Genomic DNA, 17,226 nt, shown 5'->3' with positions numbered 1-17,226 from the left:
TCGAGTTATCCAGGGCAACTGAAAGCAAGGGGACTACTCGCCCATTATACTGGCCCGCTGCATCGTAATTAATTACACACAAAGGCAATTGCTTATTGTAATTCACCTCGTGAATGTTTTAATTTTGCAGAAGTAAAAGTAGGTGAGGATTTGAACAAGTCTAGGCTCCCTGTAATGAATATATGGGTAATTAACGTTGCTGGAAAGATACAGCATTATGTATATTAAAAAAATAATGTGATATAGAAGAGATGTGCGTGTGTGAGCGCGTGTGTTTGCTTGTACCTTGGTCCAGGAGAGAGGAGAGCATTTATGTGTTTTTGTACTGAATTAATGTATCCCTTTGGTTGCGTTACTGGAAGTCGGAATAAAGACAATTAAGCCCTTAGCATTTCTGTCACACTCCATTAATTACTGTAGCCGCTGCTGTCCCGACCACTTCGTAACATATTCATCAGGTACGATACAAGTCCAGCAGCGTCAGCCGGTGAAGTAGGCTATTGTTAGTTTAAACTATAGCCTTACAAATGTTCTTTATTTTACTTTTCATGCAAGATTGTTTTCCTCTCCTTTTAAAATGTTTTTCTAAAAATAAAACTCAACATAAATGTTTTAAGATTAGATTTGCGGGGCAAACAGTTTAATTTTCACCATATGTTACCACAGCAGTTTGTAAATTAAAAAAAAAAAAAAATCTTTCCACTAAAACCACCACCAAAAAAAAAAAAATCTAATATAAAAAATGTACTCTTCCGAAAGCGTCTCCCTCCTGTGGGCTATTTTACAGCTCCCAAATAAATCTTTAAGGTTTCAAGGAAGGGGAAAAAACAAAAGTACCCTGATGACGGAAAAGCAAATCCTGCCATGATAATGTCCTTTATTAATATTATAGATGTGTAGTGTGCTGGATGGATCAATCATATCCATTCACAATCAGGATTAAGAGAGCCTATTTTAATGAAAATCTATTAGTCTCTCGCTTGAGACACGGATGCTGCTTAAATCAATAAACAGCATAAAAGAGAATACGACGCAGGTTTCTAAATTAAAAAAAAATCCCATCTATGAAATGTGTTAAGACGTCTGTAAAATCCTGAAACCCTCGATCGATACTTATAAATATTTAATTTTTTTTAACACAAATTGAAAACCATTAACACTGCATCCATTCTTATTATTAAAACAAATTGTCCTTGGAATTATGTGCTGTGGAAATGGAGCCAGATTGAAAGGGCATCCTCTGAAATATGTTTACTCGCTTTCATGTAAACCAATAAAGATCTGCAGGAGTCTGTAGCGTGAGCAGAAAGGTTTGATGTACAATGTCCATGATTACAGTCCCTGAATTAATCACGAGAGAGAGAGGGAAGGAGGGAGCGAGATGGAGAGAGAGAGGACTCAGTTATCTACTCAACAAAATCTTGCTCTTCGGATCAGCGCTTATTAAAACGTGGATTAAACCGATGATTTTTCTGATTGCTTATTTGCCCCATTTCGACCAAAATAAGCTGAAGGGGGGAGGGTGGGAGGAAATCAGTTTCGCCCAACGTCATACCACGAGTAAATGTACAAACGTAAATTCCTCCTATAAATATGAAATTCAATACTTTGCCTCGGAAATGCTTAAAGCTAATGCAACGTTTAAACTCATTCATGATCATTCCTCTCTCTTAACTCGGAGAAAAACCACAATGGTCAAGAGCTTCCTTCGAGAGAGGAATTAAAAAATGACACATGGATGATACCACGATAAATAAACGCTCCTCTGCAGCCCAAGGTCCCCACTATCCGCTGCCAGGTTGCCTGCCCTGCTCGCAGATGCCCCCTCTCGCTTTGGGGAGGGGGCAGCCGGGGGGCGGGCTCGGCTCCGTGGGGAGGAATCAGCCCCGATGGGGCGGCCGTGGGGAAAGGAAGAGGGGTAGAATAAACGGGCCACCCCTTTTGTCCACTTAGGACCCCCAGACGGGTAGAGGGCTCCTGTCCGTTGCCCCGGGGCAGTAGGGAGGGAAGAGGAGGAGGATTTGGGGGCATGGTGCCCTCAGGTGAGGCCGCAGGCCGGGCAGTCGGGACAGCCCTCAATGTGCCGCTGACGGCCGGTCCTGCAAGGGGGGATCGGGCAGAGCGGGGTGGCTTGTGGCACCGCAAAGAGGTACCCAGGGTGCCGCGGTGAGTCGGGGGCAGAGGGAAGGTCCGAGGAGCGCTGGTGACTTTTTAGGTTTGCGACAGTGTCCCAGGAGTTCCGTTCCTGCAGGAGAATGGTATTTGGGCTGCAGTTCCTTTCTCTCTCTCTCTCTCTCTCTCTCTCTCTCTATCTCTCTCCTTCTCTTTATCCCTCCCTGTGTCCCTCCCCCCAGCCCATTTATCAGGAGCAGCAATAAAGGTAATTCCTCTCTGAACCCGCCGTCAAAGTTTGTAGTAGGGACAAAATTGCCCCCCAGTTTTGTTCCCACCTGCACCACCTTGTCCTAAGTCTCCCCAAAGCCGCGGGGTGGGCAAGGAGGGGGGGCCCGGGGGCCCTCCCCTCCTCCCGTCGGTCCCTGCCGCGCCGCTGGGACGGGACGGGACGGGACGGGACGGGCCCGGCATCCCTCGCACAGCTCCGCGTCGCGCAGCAGGGCCGTGAGCGCCCTCGGGGATGCCTGCGGTTCTGCGCCCCCCGCCGCCTGCCCCAGCCAGGGTCCGCGGCGCGGGGTGGAGGCCGGATCCCCGGGAGAGTTGAGCTTTGCACTGGTTCTGTTTTGTTTGTTTGTTTTTATTATTTTCCCGGTTTTCTCCCTTTCCCTTTCCGGTGCTTTTGTTTCGCTTTTCTCTTTCGGAGCGAGACTGAGGCAAGTTCCCCCGGCTGCAAGGCTCCCCCCGGAGCCCTCCCCGCTGCTGTCGAGGCCTCCCGGTGGCGGTGGCCCGCAGGCTGCCCCCCGCCGAGCTGTGCCCCGCGCCTTGCGGGAAACGGGGGCAACCAACCTTCCCACCCGGTGCTGCTGGGAAGCAGAGAGGGAGGGATGTGGAGCAGGCAGAAGAACTTCTTCCCCCCCGCTTCTATCTGAGGAGGCTTGGATTTGCCCCTGTCCTCGGGGGCAGGAGCCCGGCAGTGGCAGGAGGCGCCCGGGGGGCTCCGGGAGGAGCGTGGCCAGCGCTGGCGGGGGCTGCAGGCGTGGGGCTGGGCGCAGGGGGGAGCTGCGGGGAGGAGAGTGGGACGGGGGCGAGAGGGAGGAAAGAGGGGATCCGGCGGACTTGGTGCAAACTCCGACAGCTAGGGGAAGCCGACGCGCACCGTGCCTCTCCAGCGCTGGGGACGCGGAGTCAGTAAATATTTATCCTTGATTGCTGCTTGCTGCGAGGGAGGCAGAGGGAGACTGGGCACGGTGGGGATCGGTGACGTTCGAGCCGAGGGATGGGGAAAGTTTCTGCGGCGGGGGGCCAGCCCCGGTACGGAGCCTCTCCCACGGGGGTGTGAGCGCCGGTGGCCCCGCGTGTCCGTGACACCCTCGCAGCACGCACCATCCTGCACAACAATCCTCTACGAGCCATTACACGCGCAGACTGCATGAGAGAGGCACAAGCAGCGTGTCGTGCCGGGCTCTTTCCTCAGCCATACGTTATTTCCCCGTCTATCGTTTGCCTTTATTATTTATGTGGTGCCGTGTGATATACATTAGAGTCTCGGATTTGATTGGCGTTTGCGATGACAAGACCTGTTTGTTAAGTTGTAAGGCTTCCTCCGCTCCCTCACTTGTTAAACGAACTCTGGAGGAAGGATGCCACCGAGACACGACAATATAATAAATGTCAGGGATATCCGCAGTGCCGAGATCAAATGATCAATCCTTGTCCGCTAGATAATCATTTTAAATTCGCACAGGGGAAGATTGATTTTTTTTTTAAGTCCTTTATTAATTGCTTCCTCGATTATTATTTTTCCCCCTCCTCCTGTGGAAGTGTTAACTCTGGTGCTGAGGGCACCTTTAGATTAATTAAACGTATTTTTAGCGTTTTAATGTTCTGCTAATTTTCAGAACAGTCCCACACTCCCCCGGAAAAGAAACAATGGCCCCTTGCTCCAACAAGGAGCCTGCTTTGGTTGCGATTCAGAGCAGAGGGTGGCGTGATGATGAGCTCTGATTATCTCAAACTCGAGGCGGGGGAACGAGAAGGACGTAAAAAGCCAAACGACCAGAAGACAAAATTCCTCCAAATACCGAATAACCCTTCGCGTTAAAGCCCGAGGAGAAGAGACAGAAATAAATAGCTGGGAAGTCGGCTCCGCATAGGGATCAAACGGTGCGGAGAGGCGCTGGAAATGCCGGCGCTGTTATCTGGAGACGAATTTCAGGCAGCTATTCAAGCGCACAGAATAATAATTAATCTGGGAGTACCACAAAAATAGCTGCAGCCTACCAAGATCAAGGTGGGGAAATTATTGCGAGTTCTATGCTAAATCCAGCAGGATATGTTTCGTTGGGGCAAAAAAAAAAAAAAAAAAAAAAAAAAAAAAAAAGGTTTATTGCTCTACTTGTCGTGTACACACTCCCGTGTTAACAAATTATCCCTCTGCTGCATGCAGCAGGATATCTCGATATCCAGAGAAACATTATAGATTTTAATTTCCCCCTACAGTACCTTCAGACAACATAATAACAATAAACAAGGAGACAGATCCTGCAATGTTCACGTACACCTGGAGAGACTCCCTACCTTTGGATACCCCACAGCCAAACAACCCACTCCACATCCTCCGAACACACCGACACGGACCTCCGAGGCACCTCGCAACTTGTTTAGCTGCAGCACACGTCCCCCTCCGTACACCCACCCACCCACGGCCAGCCAGAACAGGCAACACTTTTAAAACAGCATTTTTGTTTCGCCGATCATTTTGACCGTTTAATTAAGAGAAATTAGATAAATAGCAAATCAGGTAGAATTTCCAATGATTACAAAAAATGCACATCTCCGGCTTTTTATTAATTACCTTTTTATTGAACACTCATTTTCCTTTCCTCTTGACAGCGATACATTTAATTGCAGGAGCTCAGTTATTTGGTTAGCTGTGGGTCCGTTTTACTCACAGTGTTGCCACGCACAGGATGTCCTTAAAATCAATTAAGTCTTCCTCGACTCTCATTTCTGCAACCATTTACAGAATGTAGATACCTATTTTCACGTTTTCCTCTTTCCCCCTCCCTCCCTTTTATTCCTCTCTCTCTCCCTCTTCCTCTCTCTCTCTCTCTCTGTGTCTTCGTCTCCCCCCTCTTTTTCGCTGTTGCCTCTTTGCCTCCCTAAATCAAGGTGCAAAGATGCCAAAGAGTGATGAAATGAAAAGAAAGCCAATTGCTGGACTGAGGTGGGGGAGATAGCTGCTCGGAGTCCGCCTGCGACTATGGAGCAGTCAGTAATTGCTGGAGACAGGGAGAGCTGGGGGTTGGGCTGAGGTAGCCATGTATAAATAGTGTGATCTCAAATTGAAAGGCATAAATAACAGCAGGAGTGATCTAACCCTATACAGCCCATCTTCTACGTGCAAAAACAGCGTGCGGAGGACGGCCACATCTCCGATTGAAAACAAGTGGATCTCTGTGGATAAGATCACCGGGCAGCCATGGAAGAACTTACGGCTTTTGTATCCAAATCTTTTGACCAGAAAAGCAAAGAGAGCAGCAGCGGCAGTGGCAGCGGCAACAAGAAGGAGACGATCACGTACAGGGAAGTTTTGGAGAGTGGGTTGGCTCGCTCTAGGGAGCTTGGAAACTCTGATTCTAACCTGCAGGACATGACCGAGAGCAGCAACCATTGCCCGGTGCATCTTTTCAAAGACCACGTAGAGAGCGACAAGGACAAACTGAAGGAGTTCAACACGGGCAGGACAGCGGAAGGTAAGAGCAGGGCTGGAAGCCCTTCTCCCCGCGCTTCTCGCCGGCAGCCCCGGTTCCCTCCGCGGCCGGCCCTGGCTCTCCGCAGCGGGGGCGGCTTGGCCACAGAGGCCCCGGTTCCGGCCCCGGCGGGGCGAGCGGGATCGCCTCCCGCATCCTGCTTCCCTCCGGCGGCCACCTCCCTCCCTCCCGCGGCGGCGGGAACACAGGCTTAGGAACACGTACTCCTGCATGCATAACGTGAGCGTAGCCGCGAAAAACAATTCACAACTTCGGTGCTGCCCCCCCGCCAGCCCCCGTTCACATCCGAAATCGATCCGGTGCGTTAGGCGTTCTCTCGCCTGGGGGAAGGGGGCTGCGCAGCACGTCAGACGTTTTTGTCTCTATCTGTGTATTTTTGAACGAGGAAACCTTGTCCGGGGAGTTTTAATGCCTTAGGAGACCTGTTCTTCCTGCTTCCGGGCCGTCAGGATGCTGCTGCTCGTTCTGGGAGAAAGCGGGAGGTGGAGAGGGCTCTCTCTGGACATTTTGTCTTGGGTCGGTCAGCCTGTCCTACTCGGAGGCTCCGACCGGCGGGGACGAAAAGCAGGAGAGGAGCCTGGCTGTGGGGCAGTTGCCCGGAGCCGGTGAGACAGAACCTCGCGGCGGCCAGAGGCACCGGCCGACCCGACCGACTGGTCCCTCGGTCCCCTGCCCGTCCTCTCACCTGGGCCAGAACAGCGCGGCACCCCGCCGACCGAGGGGAAAACGCCATCCCTTCTCTAAGCAACAACAACGACAACGACAATTTTAAATATATTATATATTTTTTTAAACTAAGACAACTTAAAACCTCGCTCAGGCTCATAGGGGAAGGAGAGAATTAAAAGGACGGGGGGATTAGAAAGTTGAGAAAGTGTCTCTAGGCAAGTTAGACAGGTGGACCTGCCTGGGGAGCTACTGGCTAGCTTGGGGTAATAAAAACTGGTTAATAGGTTGGGGAACAACAACCAGCCTTTCAGCTGTTTCCTACCGTTTGATCTTGTTTAATATAACACTGGGAGACTTAATTTACAGCCCAAACTTTTATTCAATATTCTTCTCTTTTCTACCTGCTCCCCAAAGAGAAGAACGAGGTATAATTAGGTATAATCCCGTATTCGTGCACCCATATTTCTGCACAAGCCAGTATCGCTCAGCTCTGCTTATTTTCCTTCTCTGGTCGAGAGATTGAGAAACAAGAAGATTCAGATTAAGGGAATTATTCGATGCAGGAGATGATTTTTTTTTTTTTTTTTTAATGAAAGCAGGGCATGCTTCAGGGATTAAAAATAGAATGAGAAGGAACGAAAAAAAACCCTCTACTACTCTCCCTTTTTCCCGGTGAATCGAAATTCTGGCTTGTATGTTTAGCTAATCTAATCTACGGAGAGGGGCTGGGGGTGGGGATGGAAGGGAGGAGTTGGAAAGAGCTGAGATGCTTGTGACAGTTTAAATTCATGCCAGGTTTCAGTCTAATTTCAAGTGATTCGGGCGTGTGATTTCAGTCCCACCGATATGCTAGTTAATATTTTATACCTATCACGGACATGCTGTAGCCTCGGAAAAGAGACAGCTTTTGAACGCGCCTGATTTTCCCTAGGCATTTGCTGGGTTAGCACCCTCGTCTTTTCATAGGGATTCCCTTTACAGGAGAAACGAGAACAAAACGCCATTAAAACCAACCAGTGAATATCCCCATCCGGAGGCCAGACTCTTCCTAAAGTTTTATGCAGCCAGTATCAGCCCGGAGTCCGGGGGAACGATCACGGCCAGGGACAATTTTCATTTTGGAAGTGAAAACGAATGCTTCGGCTTGGGTCCGGCCTGATTTAAACCCAGATGCAATTCAGGACGCTTTATTACGTTTAATTAACTTACGATTTGCAGTTTATAATTTGCATTTTGGGATGCTCCTAAATATATAGGTTAATATATGTTCATGAGCACATTTCTCTGTGTGTGTATACATACGCATACATGTATATAATACCTGTTTACTTGGTGAGGAAAAAGGGAATTAATACGGGATCATCTGCAGATGCGACTCCCCCGAAATCCACACCACCCAGAAGGTGAGGCACGACAAAGGAGGCAGTCAGGGCGGGCTCGTCCCGGGACTCCGCTGGTGCTGCGCTGGATGCGCACCCGGCGGGGCGCCCCAGGCAGGCAGGGATCCCGGGGAACCGGTTCAGCCTAAAGTGATGTCCCTCGCTCCAGCATCCCTTCCACTTTTCGTTAGTTGGATTTGAAAGAAGGACAGTGCCTTAGGCCTCCCGACATTAAGGAAAAGGGGGAAAAATTATAATAACAAAAGCGGAGGAAATAATATGCCAAAGCAAAAGAAATCTCCCTACCCAAGACAGAAAAGGGGAACTGTTTTACCGCTGCCCCCACAGCCTCCCCTCTGCCCGGGACAGGCATTCTCAGCGGCTGCCTCTGGTCGCAAGTTGTCCACGAGCTCTGTTGGAGTCCCTGGAGGTTGGGAGGGTTCCTGCTGTTTCGGAGGGGCTGGGAGTGACCCATGGCCCTGGAGCCCGCTGTCCCTCACAGGCCCGCGCGGGACCGCCTCCCCCGGGATTTCGGCCCGATGGCAGGTATTTTGGGGAAAAGAGGGGTGTTAAGGAGGAGACAGACAGGCGGTCTCTTGTCTCATGCCCAGGGAAAGTTTCTTTTACGAGAGAAATACTAACATCGTGGCTTCACCATGACAGCGGTAGGGAGCTTCTTGCATAACCCTCTTTGGGAGAAAACGTCGCTGGAGAAACCCCCTTCCCCCACCTCTTCCCACTGCCTGGATGTTTCGGGGGGCCGGCGGTTTTCCTACCACCCCCTTCCCCGAACTGCCCGTACCAGCGGCTTCCTCCTAACCCTGGAAAGAAAATAAAATTATATGTATCTGTATAGTTTTTCTGACAGGGCATCAGACAGGCAAGGCAGCGCGGCTCCCTTCCTCCCTCCGGCCCTCGGGCGAGCTGCCCCCTGCCCGGAGCGGAGCCTGTAGCGGATCTCAGCCCCTCTCGCCCCTCCAGGCCCTGCCCGGGGACCTCCTGCCCCCTCCGCCAGCTGCACCCGCAAGTTGTGCTAAGTTTGGGGACGAAGAGGGGAGGAGGGAGACCCCTGTGTGAGAGAATTTCGAAGAGGTGCTAGGGGAGGCTCAGCGTCGTTTTCTTCTTCCCCCTCCCGGCAGGGATCTACGAATGCAAAGAGAAGAGGGAAGATGTGAAGTCAGAAGACGAAGACGGACAGACCAAGCTTAAACAAAGGAGAAGCAGAACCAATTTCACACTAGAGCAGCTGAACGAGCTGGAAAGACTTTTTGATGAGACTCACTATCCAGATGCCTTCATGAGGGAGGAACTAAGCCAGAGGCTGGGACTATCTGAAGCTAGGGTTCAGGTAAGAGAAAGGCTCTGTTCCTGGAAACGTGCTCACCTCCCTTCCTAACTGCCAGCGGATCCTAGCACAGTGCCCCGTTTCATGCAGAACGGGGAGGTGAAGGCAGAGGTGACACATGTGATGGGAAAGCTGTTTGCAAGTTTGCTGTACCTGTCCTGCCAACCAGTTATTCTGCTCTGGGAATATCTGCCCGTGTCTAGTGTTTCCTAGGAAGGAGGTTTAAAAATTTTTTTTGGTATATGTGTGGGGTAGGGTGGTTGGGTGGTGATAGTGTTGACAAGTCTCTAATAACTGAACAACTGCCTTTTTTTTTTTTTATTTCTTTTTTCCCCCTTGCAAACCTGCCCTTTACTCCCCCTTAATCCTCATTTTCTTCCCGCTTTTTTTATTATGGGGCCATTAGGGGGGGAAAAAAAGAAAAAGGCCAGAAAACAATCGCCTGAATAAGGCTAGACAGTTTGGGTGCTGAGGGACGGGATTAGCCAGAGCCGGGGGAAAGGTGCCGGCTCTGATTCGCACAGCAAGCGTATGAATGCATGCCACCCCATCTGGTGGAGGTTCCCCCCGTCCCTCCCATCCCACTTCAGAGACAGCTAAATGCCAATTAGACTTCGAAATCTTGAAAATAGATCCGGGTTGCTGTAGTCCTGGGGCCACCAGAGCTCTCTGTTTGGGTGGCTCCACATCGATTATTTTAAAATTTGATTTTCAGTTTGATGCAGAGGAAAAATACTCCCTCTTCCCCCAAGCAAACTAGGGAATGCTTCCACAAAACAGATGTCATATTAAAAGAAACAAAACCCCTCAACCAAACAAAAGCCCCAACATAGAAATAATTAACAAAAATCTACCTAGAAAAAATAAGGTCAACCTGTGGCTCTCTGAGCAGGCCCAGAGCAGTAGAAACCTGAAGGAAATATCTTCTTGGATTAAAATTCTATACTTGGCCTAACAGACACAAACCAAACTAAAACTCAAGAGGAAAAAGTCACCCAGGCTCCACTGAACAAAACGCCCTCACACCCTGTAGATAAGGGATGCCCATGTATATGTATACCTGCCTATAGGAGTGTGCGGGTAGCTACACATAGGCATGGGTATGGCTCTGAGGGCAGAGACGGAGGTTCTTGACCTCACTCCCGGGGCACAGCACAGCGGGACGTGGAGAAACACGGCCCCGAGCTGGAGTGGGGAGAGGGATCTGTTGAAGCCCCTCCTTAAGCGTGGAAGGCAAGCTGACAGCACACTGCTCAGGCTCAGCCAGCATTTGCCTGAGCAAGCCACTACCTCGCTTTAAACAACTGTCTCCTGGAGGCAAATCCTGAAATAAATGGAGTACCTAAGTTGCTTTCGTTCCTTTTTTTTTTTTTTTTTTTTTTTTTTTTTTGGGTCTTCTTTCAAGGTTTCAAGGTTTTGTTCTCCCCTGAGCTCCTCTGACTCTCAGTACAAACTGAGCAGGGCAAGGCATGGTGCCGGGCATACGCCTTAGGAATGGCAGCTTGCAGGGAATATTGCAGAGGTTCAGAGTGCTGCTGGCCTACTTTCTCCTGGAAGATTGATCTAACCACACCATATAAATTAATGAAAAGATTAAACTTTTGCTGAAGGGGACATCAACTCTTATGTCATCTTCCCAGATCTTCTTACTTGGGCTCTGTAATATCTTTCCCAGGCCTTGATGTACTGTTTCTATAAAAATAAATTACTTGTAATTGAATTCTGCACTCTTTCTTTCAAGTACTTTATTACTGAGGAGCACCTTAACAGGATGTTCATAGTTACAGGAAAATTGGTGCTTCAAGTGCTTACAAATCTTAAAACAGCACACACACACAGAGAATTAAAAAAAAAAAAAGCCCCCCAAAAAATCAGGAGGAGATTATGACCGAGCTTAAAAAAAAGTATTTATTAATTTTATAAAAGAGGTTTGTGTGGATTAAAAAAAATCTCTATACCTAAAATAGTATAAGGAGGAAATAGAGGGAAAATGGGTAATTAATTAGGAAATAAGCAGAGAGTTAATATCCATCTATTGATGGATATTAACAGGGAAAAAGCAGAAGCAGGAAAAAAAAAAAAAAGGAAAGGCAGAAAAGGGAAAGGTTTATTTTTTGGGTTTTTTCCCCCCTAATACTTTCAGAATTGTTCTCTAATTCCTATCTGAACCTCTTGTCCCTTGCTGTTAAAGGATATAGTTTCAATTTAGCGTGGAAATTTGCTGTAAATAAATTGAAGCTCCTATGGTAGCTAGTCCTTATTAACCTTTTATTTTTAGTGTTGTACTGGAAACTCATATCACCCAGCTGTCAGGGTTATAATTGAAAGTTATGAGACCATAGTGAGGAGCAGGCAGTAATTCAATTACAACAAATATCTTTGGGTTTATGGTGCAGGGCTAAATTAAATGTCATTATTCACTGTCTCTAATGGAAATCAAAAGGAAATCAGATTAGAGCATTTGTGAAAGAAATCACTGAGTGATCCTTAATGAAGAAATAACTGTCTAAAACAGTGTACTGTGCTTTACTTAGCATATTCATGACTAATTGGAATTGATCGCGAATCACACCAAGCCTGATTTATTATCGCTTAATGCAGTGGCTAATTCATCACTTTTATTCCTCATAACCTTATTTTTTCGTAGCTAAAGGGAAAGGCCACTTCGTTTTCCAGATTTAAATATAATTTCGGTTTGAAAGATGTTCTGATTTGCAAGAGAAGTTGTTTAAACGCTGCTTAAATTTCTTCTGACAATTTATACTGCTTTGTCGAGGCGGGGGGGGGGGGGGCATGGGGAATACATACAAGGAGATTTCCTGCAAGGATTTACCACAGCAAAAAAAAATAGATGTATTATTGTCGCTACAGCTCGATAATATTTTGCATGCTCATATTTAAATACATCTGTACATGTGTATAAACCCCTAACGGTCCAGTGAAAAGGAGAAGCGGTGCATGTTGCTAATATTTGCGTATTGCTGGCAGGGAAAAATAGGCTTGTGCCGCGCTGTGCACTGCAGGGCAGCCGGGCGGTAGCGATGCCCGCTTAGCACGGGGAGGGTTACGCTGGCGACGGCCGTCAGGGACAGGAATCAGGACTGGTGGGTGGGTGGGTGGGTCTGTCTATCTATCTGTCAGTCCGTCTGTCTGTCCGCACCCGCTGCTCTCCGCAGTCGCCCGCTGCGCGCTTCCCCCACAGACACCCTAGGCAGGAGAAATGGTGCGCTAAATCAGAGAAGGCCAATTCCTACTTAAGAAAATCACTGAGGTACCCGAGGTAATTAATGCCTTCGGAAGCCTTTCTTTGCACTAATTACTCCGTTGTAAATGACCATCATTAAGGCAATTGAAGAAAGCTTGAAGGGAAAATTTGATGTAGGAAGTGCAGTTAGTATTAATTAACCGTATGATCTCTTGGCAAGTGCAAGAACATCAAAGGTTGTAGGTGTTTACTTAGCCACAAGATTTTATCAGCGGTGAAAGTCAATGTTTGTCCATATTCGGTAGGTTTTGGTGTAAAGATAAGGATCCGCAAAATATTTTGGCCCGCGTTTCTGATGATGTTTTGGGGCGAGCTGTTAATCGAGCACGGCAGAAGGGGAGAAGTAATGAAAGTCTGAAATGCCCCTGGAAAAGAGGCACGGGAAGCGCAGTGGCAACTGCAAAGCTCTTCGACTGTTTGAGTGAGCGCGGCTGGAATTGGGGGAGCATTATCGGATTACAGGCACTCCTCGGGTAGGGGCATGAGCACTTCTTTAAATCTCAGCCTGCAAAAGATGCTGCTCTTGTCTGGCCAGAGGTCTGCAGAAGCGGATTTTTTTCTTTAACAATTAGGGGAATGATTCAGACCATTTCGCTGAAGTTGAGTGTCTCGCATCTTGTCAGAGATCATCGATTTTAAGCCCAGCCCGGGAGAGATGGCAGGAGCTCCAGTCTCTTGGGGGCCAGACCCCGGACTCTGACCTGGCTCACGCTGCCTCTTCCCGGGCTGCTTAAGATGACTAGGAAGGGTGCGAGGGTCCCCTGCGTCCTGCCGGTGGTCTTACTGTAAGTGTCGCTCCAGACGGGTGGCAAAAAGACTGCCACTGCCTGCCCAGGGGACACGGGGCCCTCCGGGACCGGTGCTAAGCGGCAGGCTCCCGGTCTCTCTCTCTGCGAGAGCGCATCCAACTCCCAGGTTCAAGCGAGGGATCACAACAAGGAGCAGGAAGGAGCTCCCCCCGAACAGTCCCTCAGCAGCACAGAGAGGGGCTCACTCCGCCTGGGGTGACTGCTCCCGAGGGGAGACCTCATTAAAGCTGCGCAGTTACTCGCCTTATCCCTCCATCCCTAGCTCCTGAGATAATGCTCCCTTAGCAGCTGCCTAGGCCACCTCTATTTTTTTTGTTGTTGTTTTGTTTTTGTTTGCTTTTTCTTTTCATAGGTCTGGTTCCAGAACAGGAGAGCAAAGTGCCGAAAGCAGGAAAACCAGATGCACAAAGGTGGGTTAGGGGTGCGGACCGGCCGGGGGCTGGCGGCCTCGAAGCCCCGGGGAGCCTTCGCCACTCACCCGGCCCTGTCTCTCTCCGCAGGTGTGATCCTGGGAACCGCCAGCCATTTAGACGCCTGCAGAGTAGCCCCCTATGTGAATATGGGAGCCCTGAGGATGCCTTTCCAACAGGTAGTTAGCTCCGGTTTTATTTTACTTTCCCCCAGTACACTCCGACCCCCATTCGTTTGCACGGGAGGAAGCCGGACACGTTTACAAGTGCCATTTATATAGAAGTTGGCACGTATTAAAAACAGGCTGTAAAACTTCGTGAAGGAGCCCCCGCCCGGCTTTCGGGAGCTGAGCGCTGCTCGGGACGGAGCGGGGGGTCCCGCGGCCCCGGGAGGCGCCGGCGGGGCTCAGGGCCCCTCCGCCGCCGTGCCATGGGCTGGCACACGGCCCCGGGGCCGCCCGAGACCGGACCGGCCTCCCGGAGCCGCAGCGCCTTCCCTGGGCGGGGTGGGCCCGGCAGTGCCCGGACAAGCCCGTCCGCCCTCTGCGGGACGGACCGGCTCGGTCCCGAGCAGCCCAGGGGGCTTTGGGCTCCTCCTGGCGCCGGAGAGCGGAGCGGGAGGCGGCTCCTCCAGCCGCTGGACAAAACCAGGAGGGGGAAAAACCATGCGGACCCTTGCGCTGTAGTTCCCCTCCTCATTCCTGGGCGGGCTGTTGAGACCTGCCCTTTTCCGATGGATGCGACCACCCCGGAGGTGGGGAGCCTGCTGCCAAATGCTCTGCCACCCTGATGGTCAGCCAGGACAGGGGCAGTGGCGGAGCCCAGACACCGACGCCACTGCGGGGGCCGGGTCCCTGCCCCAGCGAGGCTCAGCCACCCGGAGAAGGCCGCTGGGGAAAACCGGGACGAGGGCTGTGAAATTCCATGCCCGCTCTAGCCGGTTGTAACTCTTCCTCCCTCGGTATTTTCTTTTTCTTTCTTTCTTTTTTTTTTTTTTTTTTTTTTTTTGGTCAATTAATCGGGGAATTGATTTTTTTTCCAGCCCAAAGGGACCCTCCACCACCTTCTCCATCTTGGAGACACGTGGAGCTGACAGATTAATTGTATTGATTTTTAAAAGACATATTTGGACCAAAATAATTAAATACATAAATAAACTCTCCCCCACTCCTCCCCGAACCTACCCGAAGCTGAAATCTCTCAGTCAACCCAATGTGTTTGTGTAGGTCTAGAAAGCTCCAAAGCAAACACTAGCCGGGTATAGAAGGGACCCACGGCCAAAGAGTTTTTAGCAAGGTATAAATAAACATCCCTGAAAAAAAAAAAAAAAAGAAGAAGAAGAAGGAAAAAAAATTAGCTATTTAGCACTTGTTGGCGCCCGTGCGTTGGGCCGCATTTATTTATTTATTTATTTATTTATTTATTTATTTACTTACTTACTTACTTACTTATTTAAAACCACCAGGAGGAGGGTTAAGCGTGTCTCTGTGCCCTCGGTTGAGCAAGGAGCGGAGATTTGCCGCCCTGATTGCGGGGGAGACTCCGCTCACAAGTTGGTCTTTTCACCCGCCGGGCTCCCGGGAAGGGTCGGGGCTGGGGATGCGTGACCCGGGGTGGCCCGGGGGGCTGTGTGTCCCTCGCCGAGGGCTCGGGGCTGACGCCGTGTCTCTGCCCCGCCGCCCAGGTCCAGGCGCAGCTGCAGCTGGAGGGCGTGGCCCACGCGCATCCGCACCTGCACCCGCACCTGGCGGCCCACGCGCCCTACCTGATGTTCCCGCCGCCGCCCTTCGGGCTGCCCATCGCCTCCCTGGCGGAGTCCGCCTCCGCCGCCGCCGTGGTGGCCGCCGCCGCCAAGAGCAACAGCAAGAACTCCAGCATCGCCGACCTGCGGCTGAAGGCCCGGAAGCACGCCGAGGCCCTGGGGCTCTGACACGCTTGCCCCGAGCCCCCCATCACACCCCGCCCCGGGTGCCCGCGGCGGGCGGGCGTGTGACCCGCACGGACCGCCGCTCTGCCCCTCCGCTCCTCCTCATCCTCCTCCTCCCTGGCTGCAGGGCGAGCAGCGAGCGCTCCGGCCGCCCTGCCACCTTATCTCTTTTTTATTTGATTTTATTTTTGTGTTTTGTTTTTATTTCTTTCCCCTTCCCCGAGGTCTGCGAGCGCCGCTTTGCTCGCCCGCTCGGCCCCAGGGACTCGGCGGCCGGGAGGTGCCGCGTGGCGCGGTGGGGACGCTCCGCCCGCCGCGGGCCCCCGGACACAACACACGCGAGCAGCAAACACGCACCCGCCAGTCAGAGACTCCTCGGAGGACAAAGTAGGTGGGAGGAGAGAGAAAAGAGAGTTAAAAAGAAAATCACAAAAAGAGAGGAAAAAAAAAAAAAAAAAGAAAACGATCTCTAAATTATGTTAATCTGTGAACATTGGGGACACTTTGGATTTTTGACCCTGGCAAAAGTGATCGCTCCGGCATAACGTCATCTGCTGCTGTCAGTTTTGCTACCTTGTGCATGTGTCAAACTAAACACGTTTTGAAGATCAGAAATATATTAGAACAAAACTAAACAAAACAAATAGTAATAATAATAAATAATAAATCCTTGGGGCTGGTCTCCATTAAAGATGACATTTCTTTGTTGCCAACAGTATTATTTCACTGCCATGAATCTCTTCCATCACTGAGGAGCTGCTGCTGCTGCAGAACTGGTTTGAATTTAAATGTGGAATTTCAGATCTGAGGCAAGGCAGATTTTTATTTTCCTTCTTTTCTTTTCTAAAAAAAAAAGAGTAGCAATAACAAAAAAGTGTGTGTCTCAATGGCTATGTCCTTTGAAAGGAGAAAAAAAGAGACTAGAATTTACTAATTGTTAGCGATAACTTGAAAGATGGGAACAATAAGAAATGCACCTGTTTGCCAGAATTACGTGAACTCAAAGAGATGTATTGTGCCATAGAAACAGGTCAATTTTTCATTTTTTCCCCCAAAATGCCTAGATCTTTGAATCAGAATCTCACTGTTTTACAGGATGTAGAAAGAATGAATTATACAACAAAGATAGACATATGGTTTTAAGGCATAATACTGATGCAGCATTAATTTTAGTGAAATGCAATTAAGTGCAGTAAAGTGCAATACTGTAAATATTATAGATTAAAAAAAATAGCCGTGCTTATTCCGTTATTAACCAATTCTGCAAGATCCATAACTTAAATCCTTTATGCTCAGACTGGTGCATTGCAGCTCCTTGCCAAAATGACAGTCTGAGTCTTCTAGGAGTGGATAAAGTTATATGTATCACATATGGGAAAAGGTAGATACTATGATTTCTAGTCAACTTTATGTGCCATATTTTTCAGAAGCAAGCTGAAAAAACTGTATGACACTTTCACATGATTTTAGGTAAAAAGCAAAACAAAACAAACTCAAACAAGTTTAAACAACCCATACAAGTGTTCTGTAAAAG

At 49.6% G+C, this 17,226-nt stretch overlaps 1 protein-coding gene across 1 annotated transcript; it reads left to right on the top strand.

The window, feature by feature from the left end:
• The first annotated feature begins 5,392 nt into the window (after positions 1-5,392).
• On the top strand, positions 5,393-16,388 carry SHOX (SHOX homeobox). The gene is made up of 5 exons (XM_059839396.1): positions 5,393-5,870; positions 9,076-9,284; positions 13,708-13,765; positions 13,856-13,944; positions 15,450-16,388. The coding sequence occupies exons 1-5, from the start codon at positions 5,597-5,599 to the stop codon at positions 15,693-15,695; spliced, it is 876 nt and encodes a 291-aa protein (XP_059695379.1). The 5' UTR covers positions 5,393-5,596; the 3' UTR covers positions 15,696-16,388.
• The last annotated feature ends 838 nt before the right edge of the window (positions 16,389-17,226 follow it).

The sequence above is a fragment of the Haemorhous mexicanus genome, chromosome 2 (assembly GCF_027477595.1).
Source record: "Haemorhous mexicanus isolate bHaeMex1 chromosome 2, bHaeMex1.pri, whole genome shotgun sequence".
In the NCBI taxonomy this organism is placed as follows: Eukaryota; Metazoa; Chordata; class Aves; order Passeriformes; family Fringillidae; genus Haemorhous; species Haemorhous mexicanus.
Note: the sequence above shows the minus strand (reverse complement) of the source record. Positions and strands in the feature narration are given on the sequence as shown.